The 16321-nt window shown below is 43.3% G+C and overlaps 2 protein-coding genes across 2 annotated transcripts in view; one reads left to right on the top strand and one right to left on the bottom strand.

Moving 5' to 3' along the window:
• Positions 1-1496, top strand: part of COQ10B (coenzyme Q10B) — a 19285-nt gene extending 17789 nt beyond the window's left edge. Inside the window, exon 5 of the mRNA XM_081019381.1 lies at positions 16-1496. Within this exon, the coding sequence (XP_080875507.1) occupies positions 16-183 (168 nt within the window). The 3' untranslated portion in view covers positions 184-1496. The remainder of the gene's footprint in view (positions 1-15) is intronic.
• HSPD1 (heat shock protein family D (Hsp60) member 1) lies at positions 1342-15898 on the bottom strand. The gene is made up of 12 exons (XM_081017081.1): positions 15750-15898; positions 13337-13512; positions 9862-10114; positions 8312-8394; positions 7941-8036; positions 7255-7348; positions 6060-6228; positions 5227-5326; positions 3955-4200; positions 2897-3071; positions 2044-2222; positions 1342-1942 (listed from the first exon to the last, which is right to left on the bottom strand). The coding sequence occupies exons 2-12, from the start codon at positions 13508-13510 to the stop codon at positions 1796-1798; spliced, it is 1716 nt and encodes a 571-aa protein (XP_080873207.1). The 5' UTR covers positions 13511-13512; positions 15750-15898; the 3' UTR covers positions 1342-1795.
• Between the last annotated feature and the right edge of the window lie 423 nt (positions 15899-16321).

Consider the following 16321-nt stretch of genomic DNA (forward strand, 5'->3'; position numbering starts at 1 on the left):
CCTTTGTTTTAACAGATTTCTTTTGAGTTTCGTTCCCTTCTACATTCTCAGCTTGCCACACTGTTCTTCGATGAAGTCGTTAAGCAGATGGTTGCAGCATTTGAAAGAAGAGCATCCAAGTTGTACGGTCCAGAAACAATCATACCTCGAGAGCTAATGCTTCACGAAGTGCATCACACATAAAAGGGGGGCGAAGTCGTGTTAAACTACTTGGACATCGTGTTTTTACGTGAAGTGTTCTCCCATGCGGGCTTCTAGTTACATGGGAATTTGAAAATTATGTATAATACTACTGTACAACACAGGCCTGTAAGATGCAGATGTATATAATATAAAGCTTCAATCAAGTGCAATTATAAGGTGCTGATAAAGAGTGGCAGCTATAAACTACACCAAAATTGCCTTCTTCCTCTTGCCAGTTTTTATGAAACAGCACTGTCTGCTGCCTAATGTTTTGCAGTGTTTCTAATATTTACTATTGGAATCAAGTTTTAAGTTATTAGTCTTTCAAATGCATATTTAAGTTATTTTTGCTATTCAGGAAAAGCTTTAAATTAGCACATATAATTCTGAGAACAAATTTCTCAGTATGTGTAACTATACTTAGTAGGGAATGTTTAGTGTGTAAGTGGAATGAATATATAAAGGGCTCTTTTAATCAATAAACATTGATTAAAAAGACATTGTCAAGTGCTTTCACAAGATTCTAGCAGGTAAATCTGTAAGGAGTCATGAATTCAAACTTTAAAGTGACTTGAGTTTCACAGATCTGTTTGTATATTATAGCACAACTTTGCTAGGATAAAAACATACTATTCCCTTTGTCTAGACTAAAGCAAGTTTTTGGGCAATCCTCTCTACAGCTAGCACTGAATTTTGTCATTTTCCAAAGTTGTATAATTGGCTGTGCAGCTAAATGTATCCTTTTCAACAGATTCCTGAAACGGCTTCAAGATTACTACCTTTAACTAGGAAGAGTCTTTAAAGTTTAGGCATCATAATCAAGAGAAGCCGTGGCATTTTATCCTGAGTGATGCTAAATACACTGGGTTGCACAAATTTAAAGTAATAAAGCAAAGACTGTAGCTGCCTAAACTTTAATAGCTCTTAATCTTGAGCAAGAACAAGAAATACAACCTTGGGCCCTCCAAATTTGAGCAAAACCAGCAAAAATTAATATAGCTGATGGCAAAGGAGCTATTAAGGCTAACGTTTCTCCCATTCCTAGAAGAAAAAAAAAAGGTTTAAGGATGATTGGCATCTGGCTCTGTACTCCCAGAAATGTTTTCAGGCTCACATACCCGATACAAAACAGGATGGAGTTGTGAATAAGTGAATACATTTCATACCTTTTTGAGCAATCTTTTATTACATAAAGTTGTCACATAATTGTATATTTGTCTACTTTGTACACAATTTTTATTCAGTCTTGCACACAATGGCTTCTGCATGTCCTAGTGATAGCAAGCACCAATAAAAGTCTGATTTTAACAGAACGGCAAGTGCTTGAACTGTTTAGAGCACAGCATTAGTACACGGATCTTCCACCCAGTATCAGGAATGTACAAATGTCTTTATTCAAAGTACAAAATAAATTATCTGTAGGCATGGACAATGACTGTAAACGATTATGCATGTCTAAACTGAAACCCAGTAACTATTGTTACAGTGATTCTTCAAACACAGGGCCTTCTGCAGTCACTATCCATCCTGTTTCACCCTGACCTGAAGTTTTACTTAAAACTGTCAGGTCACTCACTGTAGTTCCATGATGGGACATCCCTGTAGCTGAGCATTAGAACATGCCACCACCTCCCATGCCAGCCCCCATGCCTCCCATGGCAGCTTCCTTCTCCTCTTTAGGAATTTCCGTTACTACGGCTTCAGCTGTAGACAGAAGGGAAGCAACACCTGCTGCATCCATCAAGGCTGTCCTTACAACCTAAAAAAAGAAGTTTAAGATATATTTCAGTGAGACACTTGTACAGCTCATTATCTATTGTGTTGAGATGATAGGCCCGTTGGGAAATAAAGAGAACTTACCTTCGTTGGATCAATGATGCCTTTCTCTACCATGTTTACGAACTCGCCAAGCATGGCATCGTAGCCAACATCGGCTGCGCTTTGCATGATTTTCTCAACTATCAGCGATCCTTCAACACCTGCATTTTTGGCAATAGTCATTGCTGGAATTTTCAGGGTTCTCTTGATAATTTCGATACCTTAAAGGAAAAGGTAAGTGATGTTAGCAGAAACTAGTCTCGGCAACAGAATGGGTACATTTGAAATCCCATTACCAGCAAGGGAGCCAACAAAGATTATAGCAACCCTCTCTATCCTGCGCATACGCTTGCCAGAAGACTGCAAGAACAAGCAGACCTTTTGTTCCTTTCAAAAATCTTAACACCTCCCACATCAGGGTTGGGGAAACCTTTGGCCTGCACAACCTTTTGGACATATGCCAGTGATGGACAGAGCAGTAAATAAAATTGTTACCTAATGGTAGGCCAGTTTCAACACCCCCCCCCCTATTTTCTACCCAGGCAAGCAAGAAGCATCCTTAAACTTGAAATATTCAGCCCCTGAGCCTGAGGTTCCCAGTCCCTGCTCTAAGGGATGATGACCTCGAGGGCATCCAGATATAGGGACTCCCAACACCCACCAACATAGCCAATAGGAGCAATTCAAAGACAGGTTAGCCAAAGGAGTTTCCTGCCCACTCAACTGTCTGCACCCCCCAAGAAAGGCTGTTAAATGCTCCCAAGAAACCAAGGTTTCTATGCAAGGAACTACTGAGGGAGGGAGAAGGTACTGGGGAACCTCATGTTAGTTTTTATCAGGATCCAAGCTCTTAACTGTTACTTTCATTTCTTTAAAGCATGTATAGCGCACCTACCAATTTTCTGATCTTCATTGGCTGGAGTCAAAGTATCTAGTGCCGGAATGCACCGAAGCAGCGCACAGCCGCCTCCTAGAACGATGCCTTCCTCTACGGCAGCACGAGTGGCATTGAGGGCATCCGTGACTCTGTCCTTCTTCTCATTCACCTCAACGTCACTCGTTCCTCCAACCTAAGAAAAGAAATCTTATTTTAAGGCTGCTGTTCCGAGCTCTAATCTGAAAGTTATTTCACAAAGACAGCTCTATAGCAGGGGAAGGTGGATGATCTATGGCCTTCCCTAGGGAATGAGGGAAAACTCTCATTCTGGCCAGGGTAGCTGGGGCTGATGCGGGTCAGAATCTACCATCATCTGGAGGGCCACTGGCTTCCTATTCTCACTTTATAGCCTAGAGAGCGCTACTTGCACCTGCAGGGGAAAAGGCTATCGTTGTGCAGTGATCTACTTTCGGTGAATGTCACTGTGGTGATCATCTTTTAGTTGGCAGGTATAGGACTTTTTCTTTCATAATATTATTGGGTGAGCATTTAGTAAATAAAATAGTAATACTGTATTCTTCTGATATTACAAATTAAAACATCTACAGTAAAGTTTTTTTAAACAACTGTAAACTGCTTAGAAACATTTTGTGTATGTGTGTGTTTTCATTATTGTAAATCGCCCTGTGGTCCTTGAGTGAAGGGCGGTATAGTCGTATCTTGGTTGTCGAACGCCCTGGAATTCGTACGTTTTGGCTCCCGAATGCCGCAAACCCAGAAGTGATTGTTCTGGTTTGCGAACGTTCTTTTGGAACCCAAAAGTCCAACAGGCCTTCCATGGCTTCTGATTGGCTGCAGGACCTTCCTGCAGCCAATCAGAAGCCATGTTTTGATTTTAGAACGTTTTGGAAGTCGAACAGACTTCCAGAACCGATTCATTTTGACTTCCAAGGTAGTATATAATAGTAAAATAATTTTATGCAATAAGCAACAAATAAAAGTAGTAGTAGTAAGTAAGTAAGTAAGTAAATAAATAAATAAAAAAATAATAAAAAAATAGTAATACGAAGATTCACCTTTAGTACAGCTACTCCGTCAGAAAGTTTGGCCAGGCGTTCATTGAGTTTCTCCTTCTCGTATTCACTTGTTGTAACCTCCAGTTGTTCAACTATTTCCTGAATGCGCTTTTCAATTTGTACTTTGTCACCTTTCCCTTTAAGTAGCAAACAGTCATCTTTCGTCACAATGACTTCTCCAACTTTACCAAAGTCATGAGGTTGAATGTCTTCTACATTTATGGTCAAGCCTTCTTCCCCAAACACCTGAAACAGATTAGTATTAAATACTTTAAAAAGTCCACAGCTTTTTTCAAATTACTGATTAGCTGGTTTCATTCGGACAGCTTCATTGGGAATGCAATCCTAAACACACTCACTAGAGAAAGCCCCACTAAATTCAGTGAATGGGCTTATTAACACTCTTAATTCTTCACCTAGATTTTCTGTACTTGTAATTGCAAAGTGACCTACAGGAAGTAACAGCTTCCTGGACATTTGCAAAAATTGGTTGATTTATTTTATTTACTTCTACGGTAATGCCCCACCGTTCCTTCAGGGACCTCAACGCTGCATACAAAGCTCTTGCTCTCAGCATCTTATCCCCACAAGCACCTTGAGGTAGGTTAGACTGAGAGACAGCAAGTGGTTCAAAGTCACCCAGCAAGTTCCATGGCTGAATCGGATTTGGACTCCCAACCTAGGTTCAACCACTACGAATGTCTCCGCCCGTTACATTCACATTCTGAATTGGTTTCTTAACGCACAGAGCTTACACTGGCAATGTTATCTATTTTCTAAGCAAATCTTTTATGACTGGAAAGAAGGGCTATGTTCTGAACAACCAATGATGTATGCAACGGTGAACAGGGCATAGCATGGCTTAGGCCTGACTCAACTGATCAGTGCGTGGTGCTTTCTTTAAACTGGCACACATCTGTAGCTCAGTTGTAGAGCACGTGCTTTGTATGCAAAAGGTGTCAGGTTCAACTCTTGACATCTTTAGGCAAAAAGAGGAAAGATTCCTGCCTGAACCCCAGGAAAACATCTCCCAAACATCTGTTGATGGTTGGTTGGAGTTCTTAAGACTAGGAAGACTACTGAGCTAGGTGGCCCAATGGCCTGTCTTTGTATAAAGTTCCCATGTTCCTACGGCAATCTGAATTAACATCCAACGTCTTTTGTTAGAAAAGTACATATAATCAGTTATGGCTCTGCAAAAAATTGGTAAACGAGTATTCCATGCTAATTATTTAGTGTTAATACTTAAGATACGTATGAAAATTTACTTACAGCACCGCCGGTAGCAACTGCCATATCTTTAAGCTGATTTTTTCTATTGTCACCAAAACCGGGCGCTTTCACGGCAACAACCTGTAGGCCAACCTTCAGTCTGGAAAAAAAGGAGAGAAAGTCAGCACTCCGAGTTATTAGTTGTTCACGTCTTTATTCCGAAATGGTACAACTGTGTTCTCGTAAAATAAGGCTCTCCATAGTTGGCAACACTGAAAACTCAACCGAAAATCAGTGAAAGTGATCTCCTATTCATTGTTTGTTTATTTGTCAGGATTTAAATTTGTTTTCATATTAAAGGCTGAAGACTACAGTGGTACCTCGGGTTAAGAACTTAATTCGTTCTGTAGGTCCGTTCTTAACCTGAAACTGTTCTTAACCTGAGGTACCACTTTATTTAATGGGGTCTCCCGCCGCCGCTGCCACACGATTTCTGTTCTCATCCTGAAGCAAAGTTCTTAACCGGAGGTACTATTTCTGGGTTAGTGGAGTCTTTAACCTGAAGCGTCTGTAACCCGAGGTACCACTGTACTGATGAACATCCCCCCCCCCCACATAGTTTAAGCCCACTAGATCTGCAATGCTAAGTATTCTTTTATGGACTTTCTACTTCAATCAATAAGGCTTATTTCCTTTATGATCTGGCTATAAAGTGTACAATTTCTTGGACCAGACAATACCTGGGGGAAAAAAAGGTTTTATCTAATTATAGCGAAGATTTTTGCCCTACCCTGCAACAGTTACCCCTTTCTGCAGCAAGATTACTAAGGAAGATCAAATGGATTAAACTCAAAAGTGTTAAAAATAAAGACAGATACTTGTTCCACGCCTACCTGTTTAATACAAGGGTACTGAGGGCCTCTCCATCAACATCTTCAGCAATAATAACTAAAGGCTTGCGGTGATTATTGGCAATTTCAAGAGCTGGTACTATGGACTGAACACTAGAAATCTTCTTTTCACTGATTAACACGTAAGCATCTTGGAATTCACATTTCTGTCCTACAGATGAAAGCAACGTTATTGAAATAAATTACAAAATACTATCTCAAGAGATAGTGACTATTAACATTCCTCAGTTTCTAATCCTATCATAGCCATTATGCAGCCACCTTCTTTGAAATGCTTCAAAAAACATGCCCAATTACAGCAGACTTTCAATGGTCTCTAACATACAACTTTTCTTTGAACTTGGTGCTGTTAAAATGCTACCAAAGGACATGCAAAAACAGGACTATTAATTCTTGCATAATTCTGTATGTTACTGGTTTTGTTTACCTGAAACCAGTAACATACAGTATTTCAGTTTAATTCAGGGATGGGCAGAAGGTAGATCAGGATCTACTGGTAGATCTCTCTGTGATCTGCAACAGATCAAAGATTTCTGGCTTGCAAATTTTTAACAATGGTGTAACGGTCAAAACAAAACAAGCTTTTTCAACTTCCCTCTAAATTAGGCTGCTTAAAATGAAGGAAGCTTGGGAGAAATATAATTTGTTACTTGTGGGAAAGATTAAAGCTGGATTCCATTTTTTACGTATTTTAGTAGCAATCTTTTTTTCTTTTTTTTTTGCCTGTACCCAAATTTGCCTCCTCACAAGTATGCAAATAAAATGCAAGCATGAGAGTTCCAGCACCTATAATTTGTGAGGCAGCTTCGTCAGCAACGGCACACAAAAGGGCAAACACGTGTTACGTACCTAGGGTATTCCATCAGGAACCCTAAGAGCTTCATTAAGGTTTGGATTGTGAGATTAAGTTCCTGACAAGTGGCATGGGGAGCTCTCACCTTTCCCTGCGTGTTTATCCGTATGTACAAACTACATCACATGCCAGAAAAGATGGCACAACTTGTGCCACAGATCTAATTCTGTAAATTAGGGAGTGGGTTCTAATATTTGCAGACACCTCTATTTTGAGGCAAAAAGGAACACATTACTAAGATTTTTTTAAAAATTGCGTTTAGTCTATTCCAACAGAACCAAGCTGTTAAGGCAAACGAGCAGTGTGAGTCCTGTTCTAACTTACCTTTGGCTGTATTAATGAAGTAGGGAGAGATGTAGCCTCTATCAAACTTCATGCCTTCAATAATTTCTAATTCATCATTCAAAGTTTTTCCGTCCTGTTTTTTTAAAAAAGGTCATGGAAATTAGCTGCACCCTGTGTGCACAACCTATCTCATAACAAGCTGCTTCATTTTCTGTTTTAGATCTTTGGCTCCCCCATAATGTTGCACTTTTTCTACAATGATGAGGTCTTTTCCTCAACATTGAGCTACAGTGGTGCCCCGCAAGACGAATGCCTCGCAAGACGGAAAACCCGCTAGACGAAAGGGTTTTCCGTTTTGGAGGTGCTTCGCAAAACGAATTTCCTATGGGCTTGCTTCGCAAGACGAAAATGTCTTGCGAGTTCCTGCGGGGGTTTTTTCCTCCCCCCCCTTTTTCCCAAGCCGCTAAGCCGCTTATCAGCTGATCCACTAAGCCACTAAACAGCTGATCGCTAAGCCATCAGCTGATCCGTTAAGCCACTAAGCCGCTTATCAGCTGATCCGCTAAGCCGCTAATAGCGCTAATCCGCTAATGGGCTTGCTTCGCAAGATGAAAAAATCGCAAGACGAAGAGACTCGCAGAACGGATTCTTTTCGTCTTGCGAGGCACCACTGTAGTATCCTATTTTGGCATACAATAAGTAGACCTTACTAGAGTTACCCTTACCTTAACTGTGATAACACCTTTTCGTCCAACTTTTTTCATGGCATCAGAGATTATGTTGCCAATTTCCTTGTCGCCATTTGCAGATATTGTAGCAACCTGTACAACAAAAAGAGAGAGGTCTGCGTGAACTAGCTACAAATACTACCTTTTTAAAAAAAAAAAAAAAGAGGCTGGAGTATTGAAAGCATAGTCAAAGAGGCATTACTAACGCAAATTTAAGGAATAGCGTCAAGAACATTTTCTCACAGATACAATATTGTTAAAGGAGTGAAATATTACATTTAGCAAGCCCTCTTAAACGGTGCACCTACACAATATAAAAGTAGCAGGGAGAAGGAAGATGTTTGTTTTACGAAAGAGATACCATTTACCTGAGCAATTTCTTCTGGAGTTGTGACTGGTTTGGACAACTTCTTCAATTCCTCAATTACAGCATCTACAGCGAGCATCACCCCTGAGGGAACACGGTACAGCTATGCAATTAAACAGTCTACTCAGTCAACAGTAAACAAAACTTCACCATCGTACTATGCTCCAAGAGCAACAAAAAGGCTATAAATGATCATACAATGCATTATCCCTGACTGCTAGGATGCAGTTATCACATTAAACACCAGGAAGATAGGGTCCACACATGTCACAGAGCTGCCTCTTCCTCTTCCCTGCATCATGAATTTCTCCCCAAAAAAGCATTCACTAGGAGGGGTTCTTCACCTAGGAAAACACAGCGCATTGTGCCACTGGTTACCTCCACCTCCAGCATCAAGGGCTTTTCACCAGCTAGGGAAACACCAATCTGATGCCATGCAGGTTCACTCGAATCTGTCTCTGCCTTAAAAAGGCAAGAGGAGGCAGAACCAAAAATGCAACTTTCATAGTGCCAGACAACACAAGGCAGAGATAGGAGGTAAGATGAAGATGCAATTTGCTTATTAAGACTGCCTATCTGCGGGCATGTGCTACTCATTTTGGGCAGTAACTGTCCCTCCTACCCTGCCATGCAGTCAGACCTTCAGGGTCTTAATCCTCAACACACTTGTTTCATGCTTTTAAGAAGACCACAAAAGCATTTTATGTGCCTCTTTTATAAAAGACCGATAAAGGCCCAGGTACCATTATGCTCGGTAAACAACACGTAACGTAAGCGGTCACCAGAAACAATATACAAAAATTCACTGACCAATGTGCTTTAACAGGGGTCACAATATATTGTTAGTAATTTCATTCTTTCATTGCTGTTGGATCTCATGATCCACATTCTATAGTGATAGGAGTGTGGGAACAGAACTCAGACACTGTACTTCCGTTCTATGTGCTTTTGTACTTTCTCTCTTTGTTCTCTGCTTTCGGACAGAGGAGACGTGTGTGAAGCTGCTGCTCACATTCAATCATGTTTGTTGTTTTGATCTGCTGTAAATAAAGAAGCATTTGCAATGCCAAATACCTACACTCACTTCCTGCTGATACTCAGCTAACGCTAATAGCATGCCCACAGCTCCACTGGATGTGGGTCGCTGGACACCTGCGTACGAGGAAGGGATGTACGCATATCTATGACCAGAAAATTAGACACCCCACTTCCCATTTTCTTTTCACGAAAGTAGCACCTTGTAATGTTTCTGCAACATTGGTACATACAGTGGTACCTCGGGTTACATACGCTTCAGGTTACAGACTCCTCTAACACAGAAATAGTGCTTCAGGATGAGAACAGAAATTGTGCTCCGGCAGTGCGGCGACGGCCCCATTAACTAAAGTGGTGCTTCAGGTTAAGAACAGTTTCAGGTTAAGTACGGACCTCCGGAACGAATTAAGTACTTAACCCGAGGTACCACTGTAATTTGAAAACAAATTCCAAGATAAACAAGGAAGATAACTAGAGGAATTGGCAGGTCTGAGCCAACGTTATCCACATCATTACCTCTCCTGATCTCCACTGGATTTGCTCCTTTACTGATCATTTCAAACCCCTCCCTGGCAATCGAACGTGCCAGTACCGTTGCGGTCGTAGTACCGTCTCCCGCCTCTTCATTGGTATTGTTGGCAACATCCTGAACTAACTTGGCTCCAATGTTTTTGTACTTGTCCTTCAAGTCAATTGACTTGGCTACTGTCACGCCATCTTTCGTCACCTTAGGGCTTCCCCAGCTCTGTTCAATAATTACTGTTCTCCCCTGTAAAAACATGACACACACACGCACAATGAAACACTGGATTACTAAGGTAATTTCTTCCTGAGGCTGGAAGCCGCAACGCTTCCAGGAAGGCAGATATGCAAAAGTGCAAACAGTGCAAAAGACCCCCTTGAAAGATGGTGGACTCTCCTTCCTTGGAGATTTTTAAGCAGAGATTGGATGGCCATCTGTCATGGATGCTTCAGCCAAGATTTCTGCATAGCAGGGGTTGGACTAGAGGACCCTCTGAACTCTACAATGTCATGATTATAGAAGATTTTTTTTTTAAAAAAAATAATATTTATTAAAAGTTTAAAGATTACAGAAAGAAGGAAAAAAGAAAGAAAATAAACAATAGAAATCAGTACATTACAATACATAAAAACAAAAAACACAAAAACACAAAAAACCACAATACATCAAAACAAAAGCAAAAACAATTAAAAACACATCCAATATTTCCGTATCTTTGTCTTTCATTAACTTGTTTCATCGACCTCCTCACACCTCCCTTTTTTGTGTTCTAATTATTAATTATTTCAGCAAATCCTTTCCATCTTTCACTGTTTTCTGTCATATAATTGTCTTAATTTATTTTAACCTTATCTTACCATTAATGCCCTAAAACTTATTTGTACTTAACTCCTTATAACATTTCTACTAAAACCGTGTAATTTCATTCCAACATTTTTCTAACACTCATTAATTTTACAATGTTTCTATAAATAAATTTTAAACTTTTTTCCAGTCTTCTTCCACCGTCTCTTCTCCCTGGTCTCGGATTCTGCCAGTCCTTTCTATCAATTCCATATGGTCCATCAACCTGGTGATCTTGTGTCCGAGGCTCTTAACTCTTTTCCATGTCCCTTGATGACATGATTATAGAAGATTAGAAGAGCTTGCTTGATCAGGTCAACGGCCCATCTAGCCAAGCATCCTGTTCCCCCAGTGGCCAACCAGTTGCCTGTGGAAGGCCCATAAGCATCTGAACACAAGAGTACTCTCCCTTCCTGTTGTTTGCGGCAACTGGTATTTGGAAGCACTATGACCTCCAGCAGTGGTAGCAAAGCAGAACCACTGGGGGTAGCAGCCATTAATAGCCTTCTTCCCCCATGAATTTGTCCACCCCTCTTTTAAAGCCATCTGAATTGGTGGTCATCACTGCTTCCTGCAGCAGCAAGTTCCACTAGTTTAACTATGTGTTGTGTGGCTTGCAATGTTGATGCACAATCTGGCTTTGGCTAACATTTACAGACTTTTCCACCAGCAGATGATCCCTTAGTAAGCAGAGAGCTATGTCAAGATGCTTGGTATACACATGGAACCAGCTCTGAACTTCAGGTTTTACATACATACAAAAATATTTTTAGCAGGCATTCAACTAATGTTGCATGAAGTATTTGCACTTGAACAATGGAACTCCCCCCCCCAACAAAAATAAATCTGTTTTAGGGGCTCCCTCTACCTTTTAGAACAGATATGGGGATAGCTAGTGCTCATGCGAGTGGGACGGACATTCTGCTACATAAGCACAATTTTTTTGCTCTAACAGGACCCTTGTAAAACTTCAATGTATGATATTTATTTATGGGACACCTGTCAAGCTACTAATCATTCTGAGTGCTCACGGGTTGCAGAACACTGAGCGTAGACATAGCTTGTTCCTCTCTGCCACCTATTGACACAACAGTAGCACATCAGCCACGGCTGCAATGCCTGTAGGGGCATATTTTGTGATATTTATATAGCAATATGTAACATTTATTTATCCGTACACATGGTGCATTTGGAACCACAATGAATGTTGGAGAAGCAGCAGCAGCAGCAGCAATATCTTACGTAAGGAAGTGTGGGCACAGATAATGTGAATGTAAAGGAACAGTTCCATTTAAACTGTTGGTATAGATAATACAAAATGTAAATTAGTTGTTCGTTATCGTGTGGCTTTTATATCTAAACTCTGTTGTTCTTGTATCTTATTTTAACTTTTTCTAAGAATTTGTCTGCAAATCACCTTGTCATATTTATCAGATTAGTAAAAAATTAAAAAATTACCAGCTCTGAGGACATCAGAGGAACCGCTTAAAACGAGGGCCCACCAATTCCAATTAGCCTTGGTAACCAGCTAAACTTTCTGCCCACTGCTGGCAATGACACTCTTTGAGGAACAAGGTCTTGCTTGACTAAGGTATTGAATGGCATAGTTGGGCTGTGGGAAACTTTCTAACTTTGCGCTGAGCCAAAAAGCTCACCAAAGAAATATCACCAGTTTTTTTCCTGAGCCTCTCTGTTCAGTGTGAGGTCAAGGATAGCGACTGTCCAGAGTACTGTTGGGACTTTTGCTCACTTTAAGCACATTTTACCAGTGATGAGCACATTTATGGACTGCTATACGTGAACAATGGTGCGACTACAAAGGAGCAGAGGAATGTGTTACACAGGTGCAGGAAACTAAAGTAGGGAGCAGGAGAGGCAGGAAGAGCATGTGACTGAAGAGCAGTGAGTGATTGCAATGAAGACGGACAGAGCTTTGGGATTGTTAATGGTTAACTGAGATACTTTACGTATTACTAAAGATTCATGTCTGTAGCATATTGTAAGGTTCCATCTAGAATACTTAGCGAGACTCCCTGCTGCTGCTTCCCCTGGCTGGCCTTAGAAGCCCAAAAGAAATTCAGATGAAGGCCACCTTGTGCACACACCTCTTGATACCCTTTGTCCTGCCTGAAGGTCTAGCCACCATTAAGGCAAAAAGGAGAGCAAATGAGTGATGCATTCTGCCTCTCTCAAACTAGCTATATATGCAGCTGCCATGTAGACTTGAAACCTTTGAGGATTTTAGCTCAAAGGAATAACAAAGTGAGAGAATGCATGAAAGAACATGTCCCAACTATCTCATTCATCTACTTGCCAGGCAACAAATTCTAATTTGTGTTAAGTATGCATGCCAGTGGCAATAAATTTACAGGAATGCTCTAGCAAACCATTTTAAAGAGGACCCAAAGGACAAGGTCCAGTCAAAGTGAAGCACTTTTAAGCCCCAATGATTCCATTGGAAGGTTATTTAAGCACATGCTCACCTCTCTCACTGAAAAACCAGTCAGACCCCAAAGCTCTTAATTTTGACTGGATCGTACCCCAAGCATGTAGGATATATTTTGGACTATGCTCATCCCTTCAGCACAAGCTTCCGCATAACAGCAAGTAAAGCCATTTCAGTACCTTGGGTCCCAAGGTGACGGCCACAGCATCAGCGAGAAGGTCAACACCCTGCAGCATAAGAGCTCTAGCATCTGCTCCAAATTTAACTTCTTTTGCATAGGATCTCGTAAGGTGCGGGGCCAGTGCTCTGGACACCGGCCTTATCTGACGCAGCACTGTTGGTAAACGGAGCATTTCTGCAAACGAATGAAATTTTAAAAGAAATCACTGCCAACACAACCACTGCTTTATCTGGCACGTGCTAGAGAGTATTCCATGCCTGTAGCCATGAGCTCAGTCGCGACCATTGCTTGAAGGTACACAAAGTGGCTGAAGTCATCTGAATGCAAGCACTGCCTTTTGAAAAATGGCAACTGAATTACAGTGGTGCGCCGCAAGAGGAATGCCTCGCTAGACGAATGCCTCGCTAGACGAAAGAGTTTTCCGTTTTTTGAGTCGTTCCGCAAGATGAATTTCCCTATGGGCTTGCTTCGCAAGACGAAACGTCTTGCGAGTTCTTGCGAGTTTGTTTCCTTTTTCTTAAAGCCACTAAGCCATTAATAGCTGTGCTTCGCAAGACGAAAAAACCGCAAGACGAAGAGACTCGCGGAACAGATTAATTTCGTCTTGCGAGGCACCACCAGATGCTCTGGGACTACAATTCCCATCATCCCTGACCACTGGCCCTGTTAGCTAGGGATGATGGGGGTTGTAGTCCCAAAACATCTGGAGGGCCAAGTTTGCCTATGCCTGACCTGGTCCAAGCCCCTGCAACGCAGCAATATGTACCCATACGGGTTGCTCATTTGAAGGTCCCTCAGGTGGCACAATGACTGTTAACCAGAAGGTGTCAAGCCCACCTAGGGACAGCTGTGGGCAGGATTCCTGCTTGCAGGGGGTTGGACTAGATGACCCTCGGGGTTCCTCTCAACTCTAAAGTTCTATTATTTTATGTGCTAGCACCAATTAACCCTGTACGCTAGCATAGGACACTTAAGGCCCTCCAGATATTGCTGGACTACTGCTCCTTAACCACTGCCCAGTTGATGCAGTTGATAAATGTTAGGAACGTAACAACAGGAGGGAACCACGTTTCACAACCCTGGCATACATATTTATCCTGAGGGAGAAAGTATTATATAATTTCAGCACTGATTTCATTTCAACAGAATGCATGTGCATTTTAGAACATATACACATGATCAGAACTACTGAGCAAACGCTTGTTTAATGGGGCATATCTAGATAACTCAGTTGGTTTTGAAAATGTCAATCTTGCAGGTCTGATCCCCATACAGAACAGCTGCATATCCCAGCTTTCTTCAGGGCATTAGTCTAGATGATCCACAGGGACGCTTCCAACTCTATGGTCCTAAAAATCGGAAGGGGTATCCTATTGATTCCAATTAGTTACCTTGACGTTAAGTTTCAATGCAAAGGAGCCGAGGGAACTACAATGCTGAACTAACCAAACACCAGGAATAATGGAGATAGGGAAACTGCTGAGGTCATCAAGGAAAAGCCGATGAAGGAAAACGGGGAGGTGGAGTGGGATGGAATGTGTGGGAGAGAGGAAAGAGGCCTCAGGAGGAGAAAACAGGTAAGAAGAAAGTTCAATGAACAAGCCCAGCGTATCCTTTGCCCCCCGCACGTGCTCCTTCCTACCATCAGGTCGGCACACAAGGTCATGCGGACCCAGGCCTCCCCCTGCCGCCAGGAGGGCAGCGCTGCAATGCAAGGGGAAGGCTGACTTTGGCCCACCTTCCGCCCCCCCCAGGGCGGAGTGGGGGTGGGAAAGAGAGGGGAGCTGCCCCACCTTTAACATGGAGGGAAAAACGCGGAAAGGTCTCCTTCCGCAGCAGCTTCCCCAGGGAAGTCGCAGAGGGGCGCCAGAGCACGTGCCAGGGTCCCAAGCAGCCTCTGCCCGCGTCCCCACGCAAAAAAGGGCCAAGCGATCACGAGAGCCTAGCAAGGCTGTGATTTAGGGAGGTTCAGCCTAAGCGGAGATCGGACCTCGGCATGGAAGACTCGCAGGTCCCGCCCCCCCCAATCTCCCAACACACGTGTGAACACATTCACACAAGGGAGCGGCGAGAAGAAAGGCGCTCGGCCTGAAGGAGAGGCTTGGCGTGGCTGCTGCAAAGGCCGCTTCTTCCCCCTCATAAATGGGCTCTTCTCTCCCGCTACCCCTCTATAAAATCAAGGACTGAGACACGCGTCGCCGCCGCCATCCCCCCCCCCCATAAGGAGTTCCCTGATCCCATCTACTCTTTCCCCTATGGGGACTAAACCACCTCGTGCGGCCGGGAGGGGGGTGGTCAGGAGACCATGCGGGGAGGGAAAACCCCGTTTTCATGCACAGGACCCTCCCCGCTCCCATTGGTCAATCTCTTCCTTTCCTCTCTCCTTCGCCCCCCCCCGCCCGCCCGCTTACTCTTTGGCGGCGGCTGGAAGCGGTTGCAGTACCAACGGCAGCGGGCTCGGCTCGGACCGCACGCGCACAGCCTGGGAAGCAGCGCGGCTCTCTCGCGACTCTCCTCCGGCGCCCCGCCCCTTCCTCCTCCCCTCTCCAGAGCCCACGTGACAGGTTGGCGCGGAAGGGAACCCGGGAACCAGCCTGGCGGCATAACGCTCGCGCCCCGCCCAATCCTCGCCTCGGGAGCAGGAGACGTCGGGGGTGGGTTGAGCGGGCGGGGCTCTCTCGCTTGGAGCGCCTGCGCTCTGCGCTCGGACGGGTTTCAAAATGCAAAAGGCACCGCGGGCGTTTATGCCTTGCGCAGGTTCCCGGGCCCCGCGGTTCCAGAATTTTCTGGAATGCCCATGCTCGCGAAAGGTCGCGCGGGGCGTTGCGTCACCTCCGCTCCCCTTCGCCCTCGCTCAAGATGGCGGGAGTGTCGCCTCACGCCCACAAACCCGAACACCTTATCTGGTGTTTTTTTTTTTTTTAAATAAATCTGGTTCGCGGCAAGTAATGAGAAAGCGCGAACCGAAAAAGTTTTAAAGTCT

This window comes from Podarcis pityusensis (genome assembly GCF_964106645.2).
Source record: "Podarcis pityusensis genome assembly, chromosome: 1".
NCBI classification, from domain to species: domain Eukaryota; kingdom Metazoa; phylum Chordata; class Lepidosauria; order Squamata; family Lacertidae; genus Podarcis; species Podarcis pityusensis.

What these genes read in the sequence shown, in the direction of transcription:
- HSPD1 (XM_081017081.1), bottom strand. Translation starts at nt 13,510, where the DNA reads ATGCTCCGTTTACCAACAGTGCTGCGTCAGATAAGGCCGGTGTCCAGA. An exon ending in CCGTCACCTTGGGACCCAAG is followed by an intron (nt 10,115 to 13,336) that starts GTACTGAAATGG and finishes ATGTTTTTACAG; the next exon opens with GGGAGAACAGTAATTATTGA. An exon ending in AGTACCCTTGTATTAAACAG is followed by an intron (nt 5,327 to 6,059) that starts GTAGGCGTGGAA and finishes CTTTTTTTCCAG; the next exon opens with ACTGAAGGTTGGCCTACAGG.